The sequence below is a fragment of the Prinia subflava genome, chromosome 1, assembly GCF_021018805.1.
Source record: "Prinia subflava isolate CZ2003 ecotype Zambia chromosome 1, Cam_Psub_1.2, whole genome shotgun sequence".
Taxonomy (NCBI): domain Eukaryota; kingdom Metazoa; phylum Chordata; class Aves; order Passeriformes; family Cisticolidae; genus Prinia; species Prinia subflava.
In genome coordinates this window covers 153,154,048-153,168,754 of record NC_086247.1, presented here as the reverse complement: position 1 = coordinate 153,168,754, position 14,707 = coordinate 153,154,048, and the positions used below count along the sequence as shown (strand labels likewise).

General features: G+C 53.8%; 1 protein-coding gene across 7 annotated transcripts in view; it reads right to left on the bottom strand.

Moving 5' to 3' along the window:
• Positions 1-14,707, bottom strand: part of MAP4 (microtubule associated protein 4) — a 153,434-nt gene that overhangs the window by 50,321 nt on the left and 88,406 nt on the right. For 6 of the 7 annotated variants that reach the window (XM_063417969.1, XM_063418013.1, XM_063418022.1 and 3 more), the window contains 7 exons: positions 13,188-13,298; positions 11,602-11,730; positions 10,874-10,948; positions 9,952-10,065; positions 5,150-5,986; positions 4,067-4,210; positions 3,275-3,421 (listed from right to left, as the gene is read on the bottom strand). In XM_063417969.1, the coding sequence (XP_063274039.1) occupies positions 3,275-3,421; positions 4,067-4,210; positions 5,150-5,986; positions 9,952-10,065; positions 10,874-10,948; positions 11,602-11,730; positions 13,188-13,298 (1,557 nt within the window). The remainder of the gene's footprint in view (positions 1-3,274; positions 3,422-4,066; positions 4,211-5,149; positions 5,987-9,951; positions 10,066-10,873; positions 10,949-11,601; positions 11,731-13,187; positions 13,299-14,707) is intronic. The other variant, XM_063418003.1, reaches the window with a different exon arrangement.

The window sequence follows — 14,707 nt, the reverse complement described above, 5'->3', positions numbered from 1 at the left end:
TGCACCCCTGCCCTGTGCTCTGGGAGAGGTTGGGATTTATCTGCTTCCTTCCCTTTATCCAGGGGCCAGGTTTCCTCAGCACTGCCTGTTTCTGGCTCTGCAGTCTGTGTTCTGTGGCCTGGGAGATGTGGCTGCTCACAGGAGCTCCCCCTGCCCCCCTGCATTTCGGGTTTCCCCAGCTCCTCCGCCAGCCCCTCTCTCAAACCAGACCCCCTCTCCTTCTCCAAGCTCATTTCCTCCCTGCCTCCAGCCACCTGCTCCAGCCTGGCTTCCCCCCCAGCCCCCGGGACAGCGTCCTGCCCACAGGGACTCCTCTCAGGCCGTTTCCTTCTCCCATCACTGCTCCTCTTTCTGGCTTTCTCTGCTGTCACATCTGAGCTGTGTCCAGGGGCCCCTCTGCCCTTCCCAGCCAAACCCACCTCCTCTGTGGGACTCATGGTGGCAGCCAGAGCAGTTCTGGCTTCCTCTCTGCTCTTCTCCAGCAGCAAGCCTTGCTCTAAAGCTCCCAAATCAGCTGCTTCACCCTTCCCAACACTTTCTTTCGGTTTCTCTGGCCCCAGCTCAATTGGCCTTTGTGTTTTAGCTGCGTTTTCCTGCAAGCCCCCAGCAGGGACAGAGCTTCCCTCTCTGCCCTTATCACTGCCCTCCTCCACCTTATCAGCTGCCTCAGGAAAACCCCCTGCATCCATCTTACTCTCAAGGAAAGGCTGCTGGGAAAAGCTCCTTTCCCCTTTTTTGCTCCTTCCATCGCTGCCTCTTTTTTTGGCCCTGTCTGCAGGACTGGCCTGTGCAGTGCTGGCAGGTGAGTGTCCTCTGGCAGCAGCACCCTGGCCATTTTCAGGATAAACTGTTCCCTTTCCAGCCTCGTCTGCCCTCCCTCCATCACTGAATCTGCCTCCATCCTCTGAGAGCCCCGCCTGCTCCGAGCAGCTTTTCATTCTTTTGCCTCTCCCCTCACTGCGCTTTTTTTTGGGCCTGTCCCCGCCGTGTGTCAGGCTGGGCTCTCTCCCAGGCTGCTGCTCAGGGGTGAAGCCTCTCCCCTGGGCTGGGGGATCTGCTGCCACCCCCCTGTCCCCTGCCTCGCCAGGGCTGCCACGTCTGGGGGCACTGGGAGCACCCTCGGCCCTGTCCTGCCCAGAGGGAACCTCCCCAGCTTTTGGTGAGACCAAGGCTGGAGCAGGAGCTGCAGGAGCATCTCCTGGGGTCTTCAGTCCCCCCTCTGACCCTGTTTGACTTTCTCCAGCTGCCTTTGGCTCTGCAGGGAGCTTGTCCTCCACGGCTGCAGCCTCCAGGTGAGGCTGTCTGAGGGGTTCCTTTCCAACCCCTTTGCTTTTTTCCCGGTTTTTCTTGGCTGCTGTTTCCAGGGAAGGCTGATGGGCAGAGTCACCGGGTGCTCCCTGCCCTGGAGATGGGGTTTGGGGCTCCTTGTTTTTATGGGAAAGGGGCAATTCTGAAGGTCTGGGCTGTAAGGGAGTCTCTGCTCTGCTCACATTGACCGTCAGCTCAGCACCTCTGGACTCCTTGTCCTCTCTCTTCTCATTTCCATTGGGGAAATCTCTGCCCATGGGCCTGGTGGGTCCCTTGGCTGCAGCAGGTTCCTGCACCTCAGTCCTGCCCAGCTGCTCCTGGCCTTTGCCATTCGATTCCAGCCTGCAGCTGCCATTTCTCGTCCCCTCTGTTCTCATTTCCTCCCTGTGTGTGGCATCCAGCACCCCGGATTTTGGGGCCTGCTGGCCCAGGGCTGGCGCTGGGGAGGCGTTTTGCTCCTCCAGGATGTGACTCCCCGTTGTTATTTTAGGATTTGTGGGACACACGTCTGGATTCTGCCAGCCCAGCCCAGAGGGAGCGCCCCTGGCAGCTCTGGAGCCCGCTCCGTTCTCATCCCAGAACTCCATCCCTCGTGGCAGCTGGCTTCTCCTTTGCTTCGGTTTCTTTTTCTTTTTCTTCACAATGGCCCCTTCCAGATCCCAGTTGTCCTGGGGGGGATCTCTGCAGCTCTCCAGAGGCTCCGTGGGGACACTGGTGGCCTTTCTGTGAGGAACCCTAACGCGAGGGGATGTTCCAGCACCACAGCCAAGCTCCACTGTGGGACAGGGGTCTGCTCTGGGCTCAGGACTCTTCTGCTGTGGGACCCCTACGGGAGGCTCCTCTGGCACATCTGTGCGAGGCACTGGGGCAGGTTTTGCTCTGCCAAACCCACGGTCCCTGGATTTGGGAGCTTGCCTGACTTGTGCAGTGGGAAGACCTGGAATACAGGAAGCCTGCTCAAACATCAAGGCCACTCACTATTTGCTTGATAAAAGAACTACTAAATGTATTCTCTATGTGACTGCAGCCCTCTCAGACAGGCAGATGTGCAGGATTTCCCAGCACTGGAACCACACCAGAGCCCCCCTGGAGGGCTGGGGTAGGTGTTTACCCCAACACCTGGGGAACCTGCCCCAAATCCATCCATCAGTGCTCTTAAACACAAGTCTGACACAGGCTCTTGCCCCACCAAAATGCACCAGTTCTTGTAAGGACATGCCATTGCTCTTTAAAAATGCATTAAGGATCCATTTTGTCTCAGCAAGACAAGATCAGAGAGAGCCTTTTTATATCTCTAGCTGGCATCCTTCCAGAGTGGGAAAACAGAAGTTTAGTGGGAAGATGGGAAGAGAGATGGGGGCAGGAGAGCCAAGTTTCCCCAGCAGCCAGGGTGGAAGCAGTGGGAGGCAGAGCCTGTCCCAAGGTCACCTGCTGTGTCCCTGGGGATGCCTCAGCTTTGAGGAGAGGAGCAGCCGTTTGTCACTCAGCCCTGGCCCACAAATCCTCCTCCACACCAAGAGTGAGCAGCACCAGCTCCTCTGGAGGCTGGGTCAGTGGAGCAGGAGGGAATCACATCTTCCTTTGGCAATTACACAGCTCCATTGGGAAGGAGATCCTCTCTGGGAATATCCTCCTAAGAATTAACAGTCCTTTTCAATACCAGAATAAAAGCCAGTGCTGCTGGCAGAGGATGAGGAGCTCTGCAATCCTCCAGCACAGCTGTGAGCCAGGCCCAGGGATAAAGCACCCACAGCACACGGATTTGGGCTTGAACAGGGAGGGAAAAGAGCCTTGGAGAGGGCAGGGATGCGAGGGAAGGGCGAGCCCAGCACCAGGAACCCTGAGAGCCACACAAAGACATTTCTGCTTGCCCAGGTGGCCCCACAGCCAGGAGCAGAAGGTGGAGAGTTCCCAGAGGTTTCCATGAGGAAATGGAGTTATTTTTATATTATGATTTATGTCCTACCTGTGGGCTCCTGCAGGGGTTTCCCTTCCTGAGGTTCTGCGTGTTGGACGTGGTTGTGCTCAGCCTCCTCCTTTGGTGTCTCACCGTCCTCAGCAGCAGCAGACTTTTCTGCAAGGTCTTTATTTTCTAGTGCTCCTTTTGCTTCAGCTGGAACGTGAAAGACAGGAACACAAAGCTTCAGGTCTCAGGAGCAGAGCAGCCTGCAGCTAAACCCCAGCCCTTGCAAGGGGTTCATTTTGTGTTTAACAGGAATGAAGTTTATGAAGTGCTCGGTTCATCTCCTGACGATCCCATTTCAGCAGCACTTTGATATTTTGCACGTGCCAAGGGGGGCAGAACACGAAGCAGGGGCTGTTTGAGGGCTCAAGCACAGGGTGAGGGTTTGTTTGGGTTTTTTCCTCTTTGTAATCAACCCAATTCAGACTATCCCAGCTTCCCACTGGGAATTCAAATCCAGAATGAACTCCATTATCAGCCTGGAGTCCCTGGCTAATGCTGATCATCTTGCATTCATCTACACCTTACAATACATCCACACAGCCACCACAGCATTCCTCACTCTGCATAATTACAGCCAGTTTGGCTTTGTAAGGCATAATTACATGGGAGAGCAGTTCTCTCTGTAATTAATTTTATTTAAATTTTAAATGGAAAGGAAAGCCATGGCAGACATTGGTACAACAACTGTGCACGAGGAGGAAGGGGACAGCTCCTGGGACTGGCAGCACACGCTGCAAACCTGCTGGAGGCTGCAGCAGGGCTGGGGCAGGCTCTGCTCGGGGCTTTTCCCACCTGCTGGCTCCCAGTGGTGGCTGCTTTTCCCGGGAATGTGCTGGTCCGGGGGGCTCGGGGGGGGTTTCCTGTCCTTCATCTTCTCTGAGTCATCCACACAAACTTCTGGGGCTTTGGATTCTGCTTCCACCTTTGCTGCTGCTTCTGTAAATGGAATGGAAAGAGGAAAAATTCCTATTTTTAAATTTAGATCAGATTAAATAAGGTAAAAATCACTCCCTCGCCTGACTTTTTATCTTCCACAAGGAACTGAAGGATTTCCCCACTTTCAAAACCTGATTTTTAGGATCTTTCCACCTTTCTGCATTGTCTTCCACTTCCTCTTTCATTCACCCATCTGGGTCTCTCAAATCATTACATTCTAGTAGAGTGTTTTTCTGTTAAAACTTCTCTCTTGAAATTTATCCTCATCATTTAGTAAAGAGTATTAAAAGGTAAGAAAAAATATCTCACTCCAACCCCATCCACAACCAATCCACATATGCTGCCTCTGCCCAGGACTGTTTGCTGCATTTTAGTAATATAAATATAACATAAATACAGTTCTGGAGAGCAGTTTTCTCTCCAGAGGGAAGGTGTCCCTGGAGAAACCCACACAGCACAGCAAAGCTGCACATGGCAAACCAAACACGCCCTTCCCAGCACTCCAACCCTACAGGCACCCCAAGGAAAGGTCCCAACATTATCAGCTAAGCCCTTTAGTCTCTTCAGAAATTGTTTTTAGGACCTTTTGTTTGTCAGCCCTGTGTCCTACAGGATTTGGGGGATTTTGGTGGGAGCTGGGGGTGGTGGTGACACTAAGCCAAGCACCAGCAGGGATGAGCCAACCTCTCCATGGCTGTCCTCAGACCTCTCAGCACTGCTAAGAATGCCCAATGAAAATCAAGAAATCATTAAAACCCTCTAGTGTTATGTTCTACAAGGAAAGAATCCCTGTGAAGCATTTTCTGTGTGTCCTGAGATTTTCCTGAGCTCTCCTCAAGGTGCTTCACCCAAAGCCAGTCCACGCTGGGCTCCATGACCCCAGAGGCCTTTTCCACCCTGAGTTATCCGTGCTGGGATCCAGGCTTTGGGCACACCCACCTGCAGGAGCCTTGTCTTGCTGGAGGGGTGTGGGCAGCTCCCCAGACACAGCAATCCTGGGGGCAGCTGCAGGGCCAGGCTGGGCTTCCACCGCCGCCTTCCCGGCGTCCGCAGCAGGCACAGGCGTGGCTGGAGCTGCAGGAGCAAACCCAGAGTCCAGGCCATGGTGATGATTGACTTCTGCTGCTGGGGTAAACTCAGAGCCCATAACGTGCTGAGCTTTGCCATCTGCTGCTGGAGAAAATCCCAAATCCAAGGCATGGTGAGGTTCTGCATCTGCTGCTGGGGCAAACCCCAAATCCATGCTCTGGTGGGATTTCACATCTGCTGCTGGGGCAAACCCCAAATCCAAGCTCTGGTGGGATTTCACATCTGCTGCTGGGGCAAACCCCAAATCCAAGCTCTGGTGGGATTCCACATCTGCTGCTGGGGCAAACCCCAAATCCATGCTCTGGTGGGATTCCATATCTGCTGCTGGGGCAAACCCCAAATCCAGCCCATGGTGGGATTCCATATCTGCTGCTGGGGCAAATCCCAAATCCAGCCCATGGTGGGATTCCATATCTGCTGCTGGGGCAAATCCCAAATCCAGCCCATGGTGGGATTCCATATCTGCTGCTGGGGTGAAGCCGAGCTCTGTCCCCGGGGTGGACACGTCCTTGACACCTTTGGGAGGGCTGGCTTCAGGAGCAGGGGACAGCCCCGCATGCTGGAGAGGGCTGGCTGCTGCTGCTGCTGCTGCAGGCCCTGGGGCAGCTTTGGTGTCCCCAGCAGGGACAGCCCCAGCCTCCTCTGCGGGAAGGGACGCGGCGGCGGCGGCGGGAACAGAGGCGGCACCTGCCCAGAGCACAGGGAGCAACACCAGGTCAGGGAGGAGCACCTGCAAACCTCACCTGCTGCTCTATGGAACACAGGCTTCACTCCCTCCTGTCCTCCAGCACCACCTCCTCCCCCTGCCAGCGCTGCACCCAGCAGTTCCAGTGTTTATCCACTGCTGGATGCATCCAGGACCTTTCCTCGTGCAGCCCCACATGCCCTGCCTGCAGCCCTGCCTGCCCTGGGGCTGCCAGCAGCCAGGGATGGGCTGCTCCTGTCCCAAACCCCCTGGTGCCCACAGCTGGTGTGGCCAGGGCTGCTGCAGCCCCTGGCAGAGCCCGTTCCAGCAGAGCCCAGGCAGGAGCCACAGCCTCTGCTGAGCCCCGGGGTGGCTGCGGCTGGAGGCACCTTGGACATGGCCCAGTTCCAGCTGCAGTCCCTTATCCTGCCCAGGGACTCCTCCTGCTGTGCCAGGTTGCTCCAGCCTGGCCTGGGACACCTCCAGGGACAGGGCAGGCACAGCTGCCCTGGGAAAGCTCTTTTAGCTCTTTTTCCCTCTGCTGCAGGACACTGGAAATGTGGGATCACCTGTGAGTCCAAGAGCAGAAGCCCTGGCACACTCCAGAGCTGCACACTCCATCCCAAACGTGGCTTGTGCTGCTGCTGGGGATGGTTGGTGCTCGAGCAGGAGCTCTGGCACTCCTGACACAAAACCCTCCCACGAATCCCAAAATTCCTCTATTCCTTCCAATTGGCCTCGTTCATTTTTTCACACAGCATCCCCTAACACTGAGCTGCTAGCTCCCAACCAACATTTGTCACTTCACAGCACAATCAAACCTCTGCATTTAAGCTCCTATTTGCCTAAATTCCCTTAAAGGAGGTTTTTCAGTCAGTTTTTTTCAATGTTTCAGCTGTCCAGAGGCAAGCTTTTCCAAATGATCAGTGCCAGCAGCACTGGATCTCTCTTCTGCAGCTCCTCATCTCCACAGCCCCAAGCTCTGCCCACCCTCTGTGTCCTGCAGCTCAGTGCCCTGAACATCTCCCATCTCTTGCTGATGACCAAAAAATAACATTTCGACTGATTTTTTTGAATCATATCTAAAAATATCCTCCCCAACCAATGGAAAATGTATTAAATCTAAATTAGATGGTTAAACTGAAATAGAAAGAAAGAAATAGAAATAGAAACTGAAATAGAAAGAAATAGAAAAATGGAAAAAGTTCCTTTTAAAATGGTACTCAAGGATCCATTTAGATAAAACAAGTATTTTGGTGAACCAAACCAAAAGGATCCATCATGCTCTCATTTGGGTCTGACTTTGTTGTGGGTTTTTTAAGTGATATCATGATCTTCTTCAAAACAAAATGTAAAGCTAGTGAGTTCACACATGAATAAGACTGTAAATAAATAGATATTAAAAGCAGTATGGATGTTTCCTAGAGAATTATGGAAACGAGTGGGATAAAGCATTAGGAAACTGGACAACAACTGGCACTGTGAGTCTGTGTATAAACACGTTAAAATGGGGATTTTAAAAAGAGAATCTTTTGAAAGGACCGGTTTAAATGTACTTGTGAATAGATCTGACACTTGGGCCGTGGGTCAGTGGTGGCCTGGCAGTGCTGGGGCAGGGCTGGACCTCAGAGGGCTCCTCCAGCCTCAACCATTCCCCCCCTGTGCCCTGAGCACGGCCTCAGGCCCCTCCTGGAGCTCAAATCTGCAGAGAGCACAGAGCCACGGAGCAGCTCCTGCTCTGGGACACAACTGAGCAGATCTGCTGCTCCTCCCTCAGGTGTCCCCACACCTGCAGCCACAGCAGGATCTGCTCTGGGCCCTCAGTTTGGGAAGGACATTGAGTGCTGTGTCCAGTTTGTCCCCTCAGTTCAGGAAGGACATTGAGTGCTGTGTCCAGTTTGTCCCCTCAGTTTGGGAAGGACATTGAGTGCTGTGTCCAGCTGTGTCCCCTCAGTTTAGGAAGGACATTGAGTGCTGTGTCCCCTCAGTTTAGGAAGGACATTGAGTGCTGTGTCCAGCTGTGTCCCCTCAGTTCAGGAAGGACATTGAGTGCTGTGTCCAGTTTGTTCCCTCAGTTCAGGAAGGACATTGAGTGCTGTGTCCAGTTTGTCCCCTCAGTTTGGGAAGGACATTGAGTGCTGTGTCCAGCTGTGTCCCCTCAGTTTAGGAAGGACATTGAGTGCTGTGTCCCCTCAGTTTAGGAAGGACATTGAGTGCTGTGTCCAGCTGTGTCCCCTCAGTTTAGGAAGGACACTGAGTGCTGTGTCCAGTTTGTCCCCTCAGTTTGGGAAGGACATTGAGGGCTGTGTCCAGCTGTGTCCCCTCAGTTTAGGAAGGACATTGAGTGCTGTGTCCAGCTGTGTCCCCTCAGTTTAGGAAGGACACTGAGTGCTGTGTCCAGTTTGTCCCCTCAGTTTGGGAAGGACATTGAGGGCTGTGTCCAGTTTGTCCCCTCAGTTCAGGAAGGACATTGAGTGCTGTGTCCAGCTGTGTCCCCTCAGTTTAGGAAGGACATTGAGTGCTGTGTCCAGCTGTGTCCCCTCAGTTTAGGAAGGACACTGAGTGCTGTGTCCAGTTTGTCCCCTCAGTTTGGGAAGGACATTGAGGGCTGTGTCCAGTTTGTCCCCTCAGTTTAGGAAGGACATTGAGGGCTGTGTCCAGTTTGTCCCCTCAGTTTGGGAAGGACATTGAGGGCTGTGTCCAGTTTGTCCCCTCAGTTTGGGAAGGACATTGAGGGCTGTGTCCAGTTTGTCCCGTCAGTTTAGGAAGGACATTGAGGGCTGTGTCCAGTTTGTCCCTCAGTTCAGGAAGGACATTGAGTGCTGTGTCCAGTTTGTCCCCTCAGTTTAGGAAGGACACTGAGTGCTGTGTCCAGTTTGTCCCCTCAGTTTAGGAAGGACACTGAGTGCTGTGTCCAGTTTGTCCCCTCAGTTCAGGAAGGACATTGAGGGCTGTGTCCAGCTGTGTCCCCTCAGTTTAGGAAGGACACTGAGTGCTGTGTCCAGTTTGTCCCCTCAGTTTAGGAAGGACACTGAGTGCTGTGTCCAGTTTGTCCCCTCAGTTTAGGAAGGACACTGAGTGCTGTGTCCAGTTTGTCCCCTCAGTTCAGGAAGGACATTGAGGGCTGTGTCCAGCTGTGTCCCCTCAGTTTAGGAAGGACATTGAGTGCTGTGTCCAGTTTGTCCCCTCAGTTCAGGAAGGACATTGAGGGCTGTGTCCAGTTTGTCCCCTCAGTTCAGGAAGGACATTGAGGGCTGTGTCCAGTTTGTCCCCTCAGTTTAGGAAGGACACTGAGTGCTGTGTCCAGTTTGTCCCCTCAGTTTAGGAAGGACATTGAGTGCTGTGTCCAGTTTGTCCCCTCAGTTCAGGAAGGACATTGAGTGCTGTGTCCAGCTGTGTCCCCTCAGTTCAGGAAGGACTCTCAGACCCTTGAGCACGTCCAGAGGAGGCAGCGAGGCTGGAGAGGGGCTGGGAACACAAACCCTGTGAGGAAGGGCTGAGGGAGCTGGGGGTGTTCAGCCTGGAGAAAAGGAGATCAGGGGTGACCTCATCACTCTACAACTCCCTGGAAGGTGCCTGTGCTCAGGTGGGGTTGGGCTTTCTCCAGGCAGCACTGACAGAAGGAGAGGACACAGCCTCAGGCTATGCCAAGGGAAATATAGGCTGGATATTAGGGAAAAGTTTTTTACAGAAATAATAATAAAGCACTGGAATGACCTGCCCAGGGAGGTGGTGGAGTCACCATCCCTGGATGTGTTTGAACAAAGACTGGGTGTGGCACTGGTGCCATGGTTTAGGTGTGATCTTGGAGGTCCCTTCCAACCCATCATTCTTTGGTTCTGTGGCTGTGTGTGCTGCTGTGATCTGCTCACCCCTGGCTGTGTTTCCCCCAGCAGAGGCAGCCCTGTGTTTTCCCAGCCCCCAGCCCTGCCCCAGCCCTGCCCCAGCCCCGGGCTGCAGGGTTTACCTGGCGTGGAGCCCTGTGGTCCCTCGGAGGCTGCAGCAGGGACACCCCCGGGCGCCGCCGCCGTGGGGCTCTCGGGCAGGCTGGTCCTGATGGCCTCTGTGGCTGCGGGGGGCACTGGGGACAGGAGCAGTGCCATGAGCCCCTGGGCACTGCTGCCATGTGGGGACAGCCCCGAGGGCAGCCTCAGCCACCCCGTGAGGGAGCTCCCCCATCAGCCCAGGGAAAATCAGCTCTTATTGCCCACTCTCAGGAAAATAACTTGTGCAGCACCCAGGGAAACTCTTGAATCCCAGGAGAAGTGGCAAAGTTGGGGAGTGTTGTGTCTCAAACCCTCCCAGCCCCAGCTCCAAAAACACTTCCTACCCATGACCAGGGTGAAACTGTTCTCAGCTTCTTCACAGAAATAAAGATCCCATTATGGGACAGGTTTTGTAATGCACACAAATTCCCAACGGGATAACGTCCCAGTGGAGCTTCAAAGATTTAACTGGGACCAGAATTTAAAGATAATTGTAAAATCCCAGAAAGGTTTGGGGATCACCCAATCCCACCTGCCCCATGGGCAGGGACACCTCCCACTGTCCCAGGCTGCTCCAAGCCCTGTCCAGCCTGGCCTTGGGCACTGCCAGGGATCCAGGGGCAGCCACAGCTGCTCTGGGCACCCTGTGCCAGGGTCTGCCAACCCTCCCAGCCAGGAATTCCTTCCCAATCTCCCATCTAACCCTACTCTCTTGCAGTTTAAAGCCATTGCCACTCCTCAAAGATGCATTTCCACTCTAAACTGATGTCCTTGGGCAGGTCCCACGTGGCTCTGTCACAGCCTCGTGTCCCTTGGGGAGGCAGACAAGGAGAGGAGCTGGCTCTGCTGCTCAGGAGCTCTCTACCAACACCTCCTGCAGATCAGCCCCAAAGTGCTTTTTACCTGGTGGCTCAACAAAGAAAGAGGTATCTGGTCCCTTTATGTCCTGCTGAGCTCCCATCCAGTACTCCTCAGGTGCTGTGGGAAACAATCACACTCAGTCCAGCCTGACCCCACAGGCCTTTGGCTTCCCCGTGGAAGGCCTTGGCTCTGCTGGGTTCAGGCTCAGGGAACTTTTCAATTCCCTCTACAAGAGGTACCAGAACATCCTGCTCTTCCACGATCACTGGAGGGAAAGCTCCCATCAGACAAGAGTTACAGCCAGCACTGACCCCAGCAGCCAGAAGAGGAGTTTCTTTCCTCAGTTCTTCTGGGCAAGTGGCTCTGGGGTGCCCTGCCTAAGCAGGGGGTTGGAAAAGTTCAAACCCAACCACCCCGTGACCTCCTGATGTAAAATCCCAGACTGGTTTGGGCTGGAAGGGACCTTAAAGCTCATCTCAGGGGCAGGGACCCCTCCCACTGTCCCAGGCTGCTCCGAGCCCCCTCCAGCCTGGCCTTGGGCACTGCCAGGGATCCAGGGCAGCCCCAGCTGCTCTGGGCCCCCTGTGCCACCCTCACAGCAGAACATTCCCCCTGAACCCACAGCTGTCCATGCCACGAGGAAACTTTTCAATTTTGACTCATTTTATGTATCAGCTCCCCACCAAGATTCTTTAGAGGGCTCATAAACTGGGATTTTCCCCTGCAAACCCTCCCAAGGCAGGCAGTAAGAGGAAACATTTGCTTCTCACCTGCTTTTCCTGACAGGAATTCTGTGCCTGACTCGAGGCCCATGAAGGCTGACGGGTCCAGAGCCTCTGCAGGGGAGTACAGGGAGCCCAGGAAAGGTTGCTCAGGGCCCATCATGGATCCATGTGGAGCTAAGGAAATAAAAAACTTTGGTTAATCACCAGCCCTAATGACTCCTCTCTTAAATTTCAAGTCCTACCACACTTGGACTGTTCTGCTCGGCAGCAGGTCAGATAAATTTGCATCAAATGTTAGTTCTGCTTCCCAAACCATGAACTCTGTATTTACTAGAACCTTCTGACAAGGTGTAAGAGAGTAAACACAGGGAAATTATTTCCTTTGGCTTTCTGCTTCTGCTCCCATGAATTCCTGCTGGTAATCCTTTACAATCCAATATTAATACAATAATCCAAGAGGTGAAATCCTGAAGAGCACTTTGTGGAAACAGTTCCTGAGTATCTGGGTTTTAGCCATTAAAACAAGAGCAGGGAAAAAAGGCCTTGTGAATTTACAACCTTAATTTTCAGTACATGTGTCTTGGGTTGCAATGCAGTATGTATGCTATTGTCAGATATTGAAACCTGTTGGGAGGTGTTTTATTCTTTATCCCTTCCAGGACCCATCCTCCCTCCAGGGGATCTCTGCTGTCCATGGGCCATCGAGGCTCCCTGCAGGGCTGATCCAATTCCATCATCCATGGGAGATGCTGCACCCAGGGGAGGAGCCCAGCACAGCCTGTGTGCTCTGCATTCCCACCTGGATAAACCCTGGCATTCAGAGCCCAGCACAGCCTGTGTGCTCTGCATTCCCACCTGGATAAACCCTGGCATTCAGAGCCCAGCACAGCCTGTGTGCTCTGCATTCCCACCTGGATAAACCCTGGCATTCAGAGCCCAGCACAGCCTGTGTGCTCTGCATTCCCACCTGGATAAACCCTGGCATTCAGAGCCCAGCACAGCCTGTGTGCTCTGCATTCCCACCTGGATAAACCCTGGCATTCAGAGCCCAGCACAGCCTGTGTGCTCTGCATTCCCACCTGGATAAACCCTGGCATTCAGAGCCCAGCACAGCCTGTGTGCTCTGCATTCCCACCTGGATAAACCCTGGCATTCAGAGCCCAGCACAGCCTGTGTGCTCTGCATTCCCAGAGGAAGATCAGATCCATCTCAGCACCACTGCACCTTCAGAGGAAACTGCACCCTGCTCCAGGATCATCTCTGCTCCAACAGAGCCACATCTGTCACTGCAGGAGGGCTGGACTGGGCTGCTGCCAGCACCCTGACCAACGGGGTGCCAGTCATGTTCTGACTCTGGCAGGGTTTCCTTTTTTTGTTTGCTTTCTTGTACTAATACATCTTTATTTTTCATTTTCCTAGTAAAGGACTGTTATTCCTATTCCCATATCTTTGCTGAAAGCCCCTTAATTTCAAAATTACAATAATTTGGAGGGAGAGTGTTTACACTCTCCATTCCAAGGGAAGCCCCAGCTTTCCCTGGCAGGCCCCTCTCTTTCCAAACCAGGACAGCATGAAGGGACCAGAGGAATCCCCCCGGGTGGCAGCAGTGGGGGGATGGCTGGAGGGCTCACCCAGGACGTCCCTGGTGGCGTCGGCGTGGCCCGGGAACAGCGGCACGCTCTTCATGTCCGTGGGGAAGGACAAGTCCGGCAGGTTCTCCCCTCTGTGGAGGCTGAAGGGCTCTGGCAGAGACACAACCAGGCAGGGTCACCACAGGGAACACGAGTGGAACCACAGGATGGAGATGCTCCAGGTCCCAGAGCTGCACTTCCAAGCAACAGCTGCTTCTGGGATTGTTCACCAGGAGCAAACCCCTCTGCGATCAGAATTTACTCCCAACAGTAACACCCAGCTGCTCAGGGTGAGTTTTGGGGAAAGTGGATCATGACTGGTTCTGGAGAAACTGTGCCCTCCCCTCCAGGAGGAAGCCCTCCCCATCCAGGAGGATGTGTCCACCCTGCTGGACACATCTCAGGAATGAGGGCTCAGCTCAGCCCAGAGCAGGGGAAGGAGTGGGACCTCGCAGCTCTCCCAGCCAGGAACTGCATCCCAGTATGAACCAGGGTGATGGACTGGTATTTTAACCAAGTTGCTGGGAAATGAAATCATCTCCCAGTGTCCCAGGCACTGTCCCATACCTGGCAGTGCCCAAGGCCAGGCTGGATGGGGCTTGGAGCAGCCTGGGACAGTGGAAGGTCCCTGCCCATGGCAGGGGTGGATTGGGATGAGCTTTAAGGTCCCACCCAGCCCTGCCCTCTGGCAGTGGGAGCCATTCCCTGTGTCCTGTCCCTCCAGGCCTTGTCCCCAGTCCCTCTGCAGCTCTCCTGGAGCCCCTTCAGGCCCTGCAGGGGCTCTGAGCTCTCCCTGGAGCCTTCTCCTCTCCAGGGGAACACCCCATTCCCAGACACTGGGATTTCCTCCAGTTAAACCCAGTTCAGAGGGATTTGGTCGAGGGCTGTGGCTCATTTTCATGCCAGATGTGCTCCCTGCAGGGCTGACAGCCAACCTGAGGTGTTCCCATGCCCACAGTGTGCTGGGATGTCAAGATCAGGTGAGCTGAGTGAACTCCTTTATAAACCTGTCAGATTATTTGAGATGCCAAGACAACATCTTGCCTTGAAGCAACGTTCAGAATATTTTGATTTCAAGCTGTTTAGAACAGTATTGCCAGGTCTGAACAACTGCCTTCCTTCCAATTAAAAAAACAACCCCCAAAAAACAAGGAGGAAAAAAAAGGTCATGACTGAAACCAATTTAAAACTAAAAGAGATCCTGCTGATGTTCCCTCTGTTCTCAGCAGCTGGATGATGTGGAAAAATGGGCAACTCTGATCTCAGAGGGGAAAAGGAGGAGTGGGAGAGCTGAAATTTCCTCTCTTTCTGCCCAAGGAACAAGGAATTACAGGGATGGTGGTCAGGAGATCCTTTACACCACTGGCCACAGAATGCTCTCCTTGGGAGGGAAATGATCCTCCCAATCTCCAAAGAGTGGGCACACAGATACTGAATAAACCCCCAGACTTCCCTGAGCCTGATGTTCCCATTTTTCTCCTCTTGGCAAGTCCTTAAAGCTGCTCTGTGCCCCCTGATCC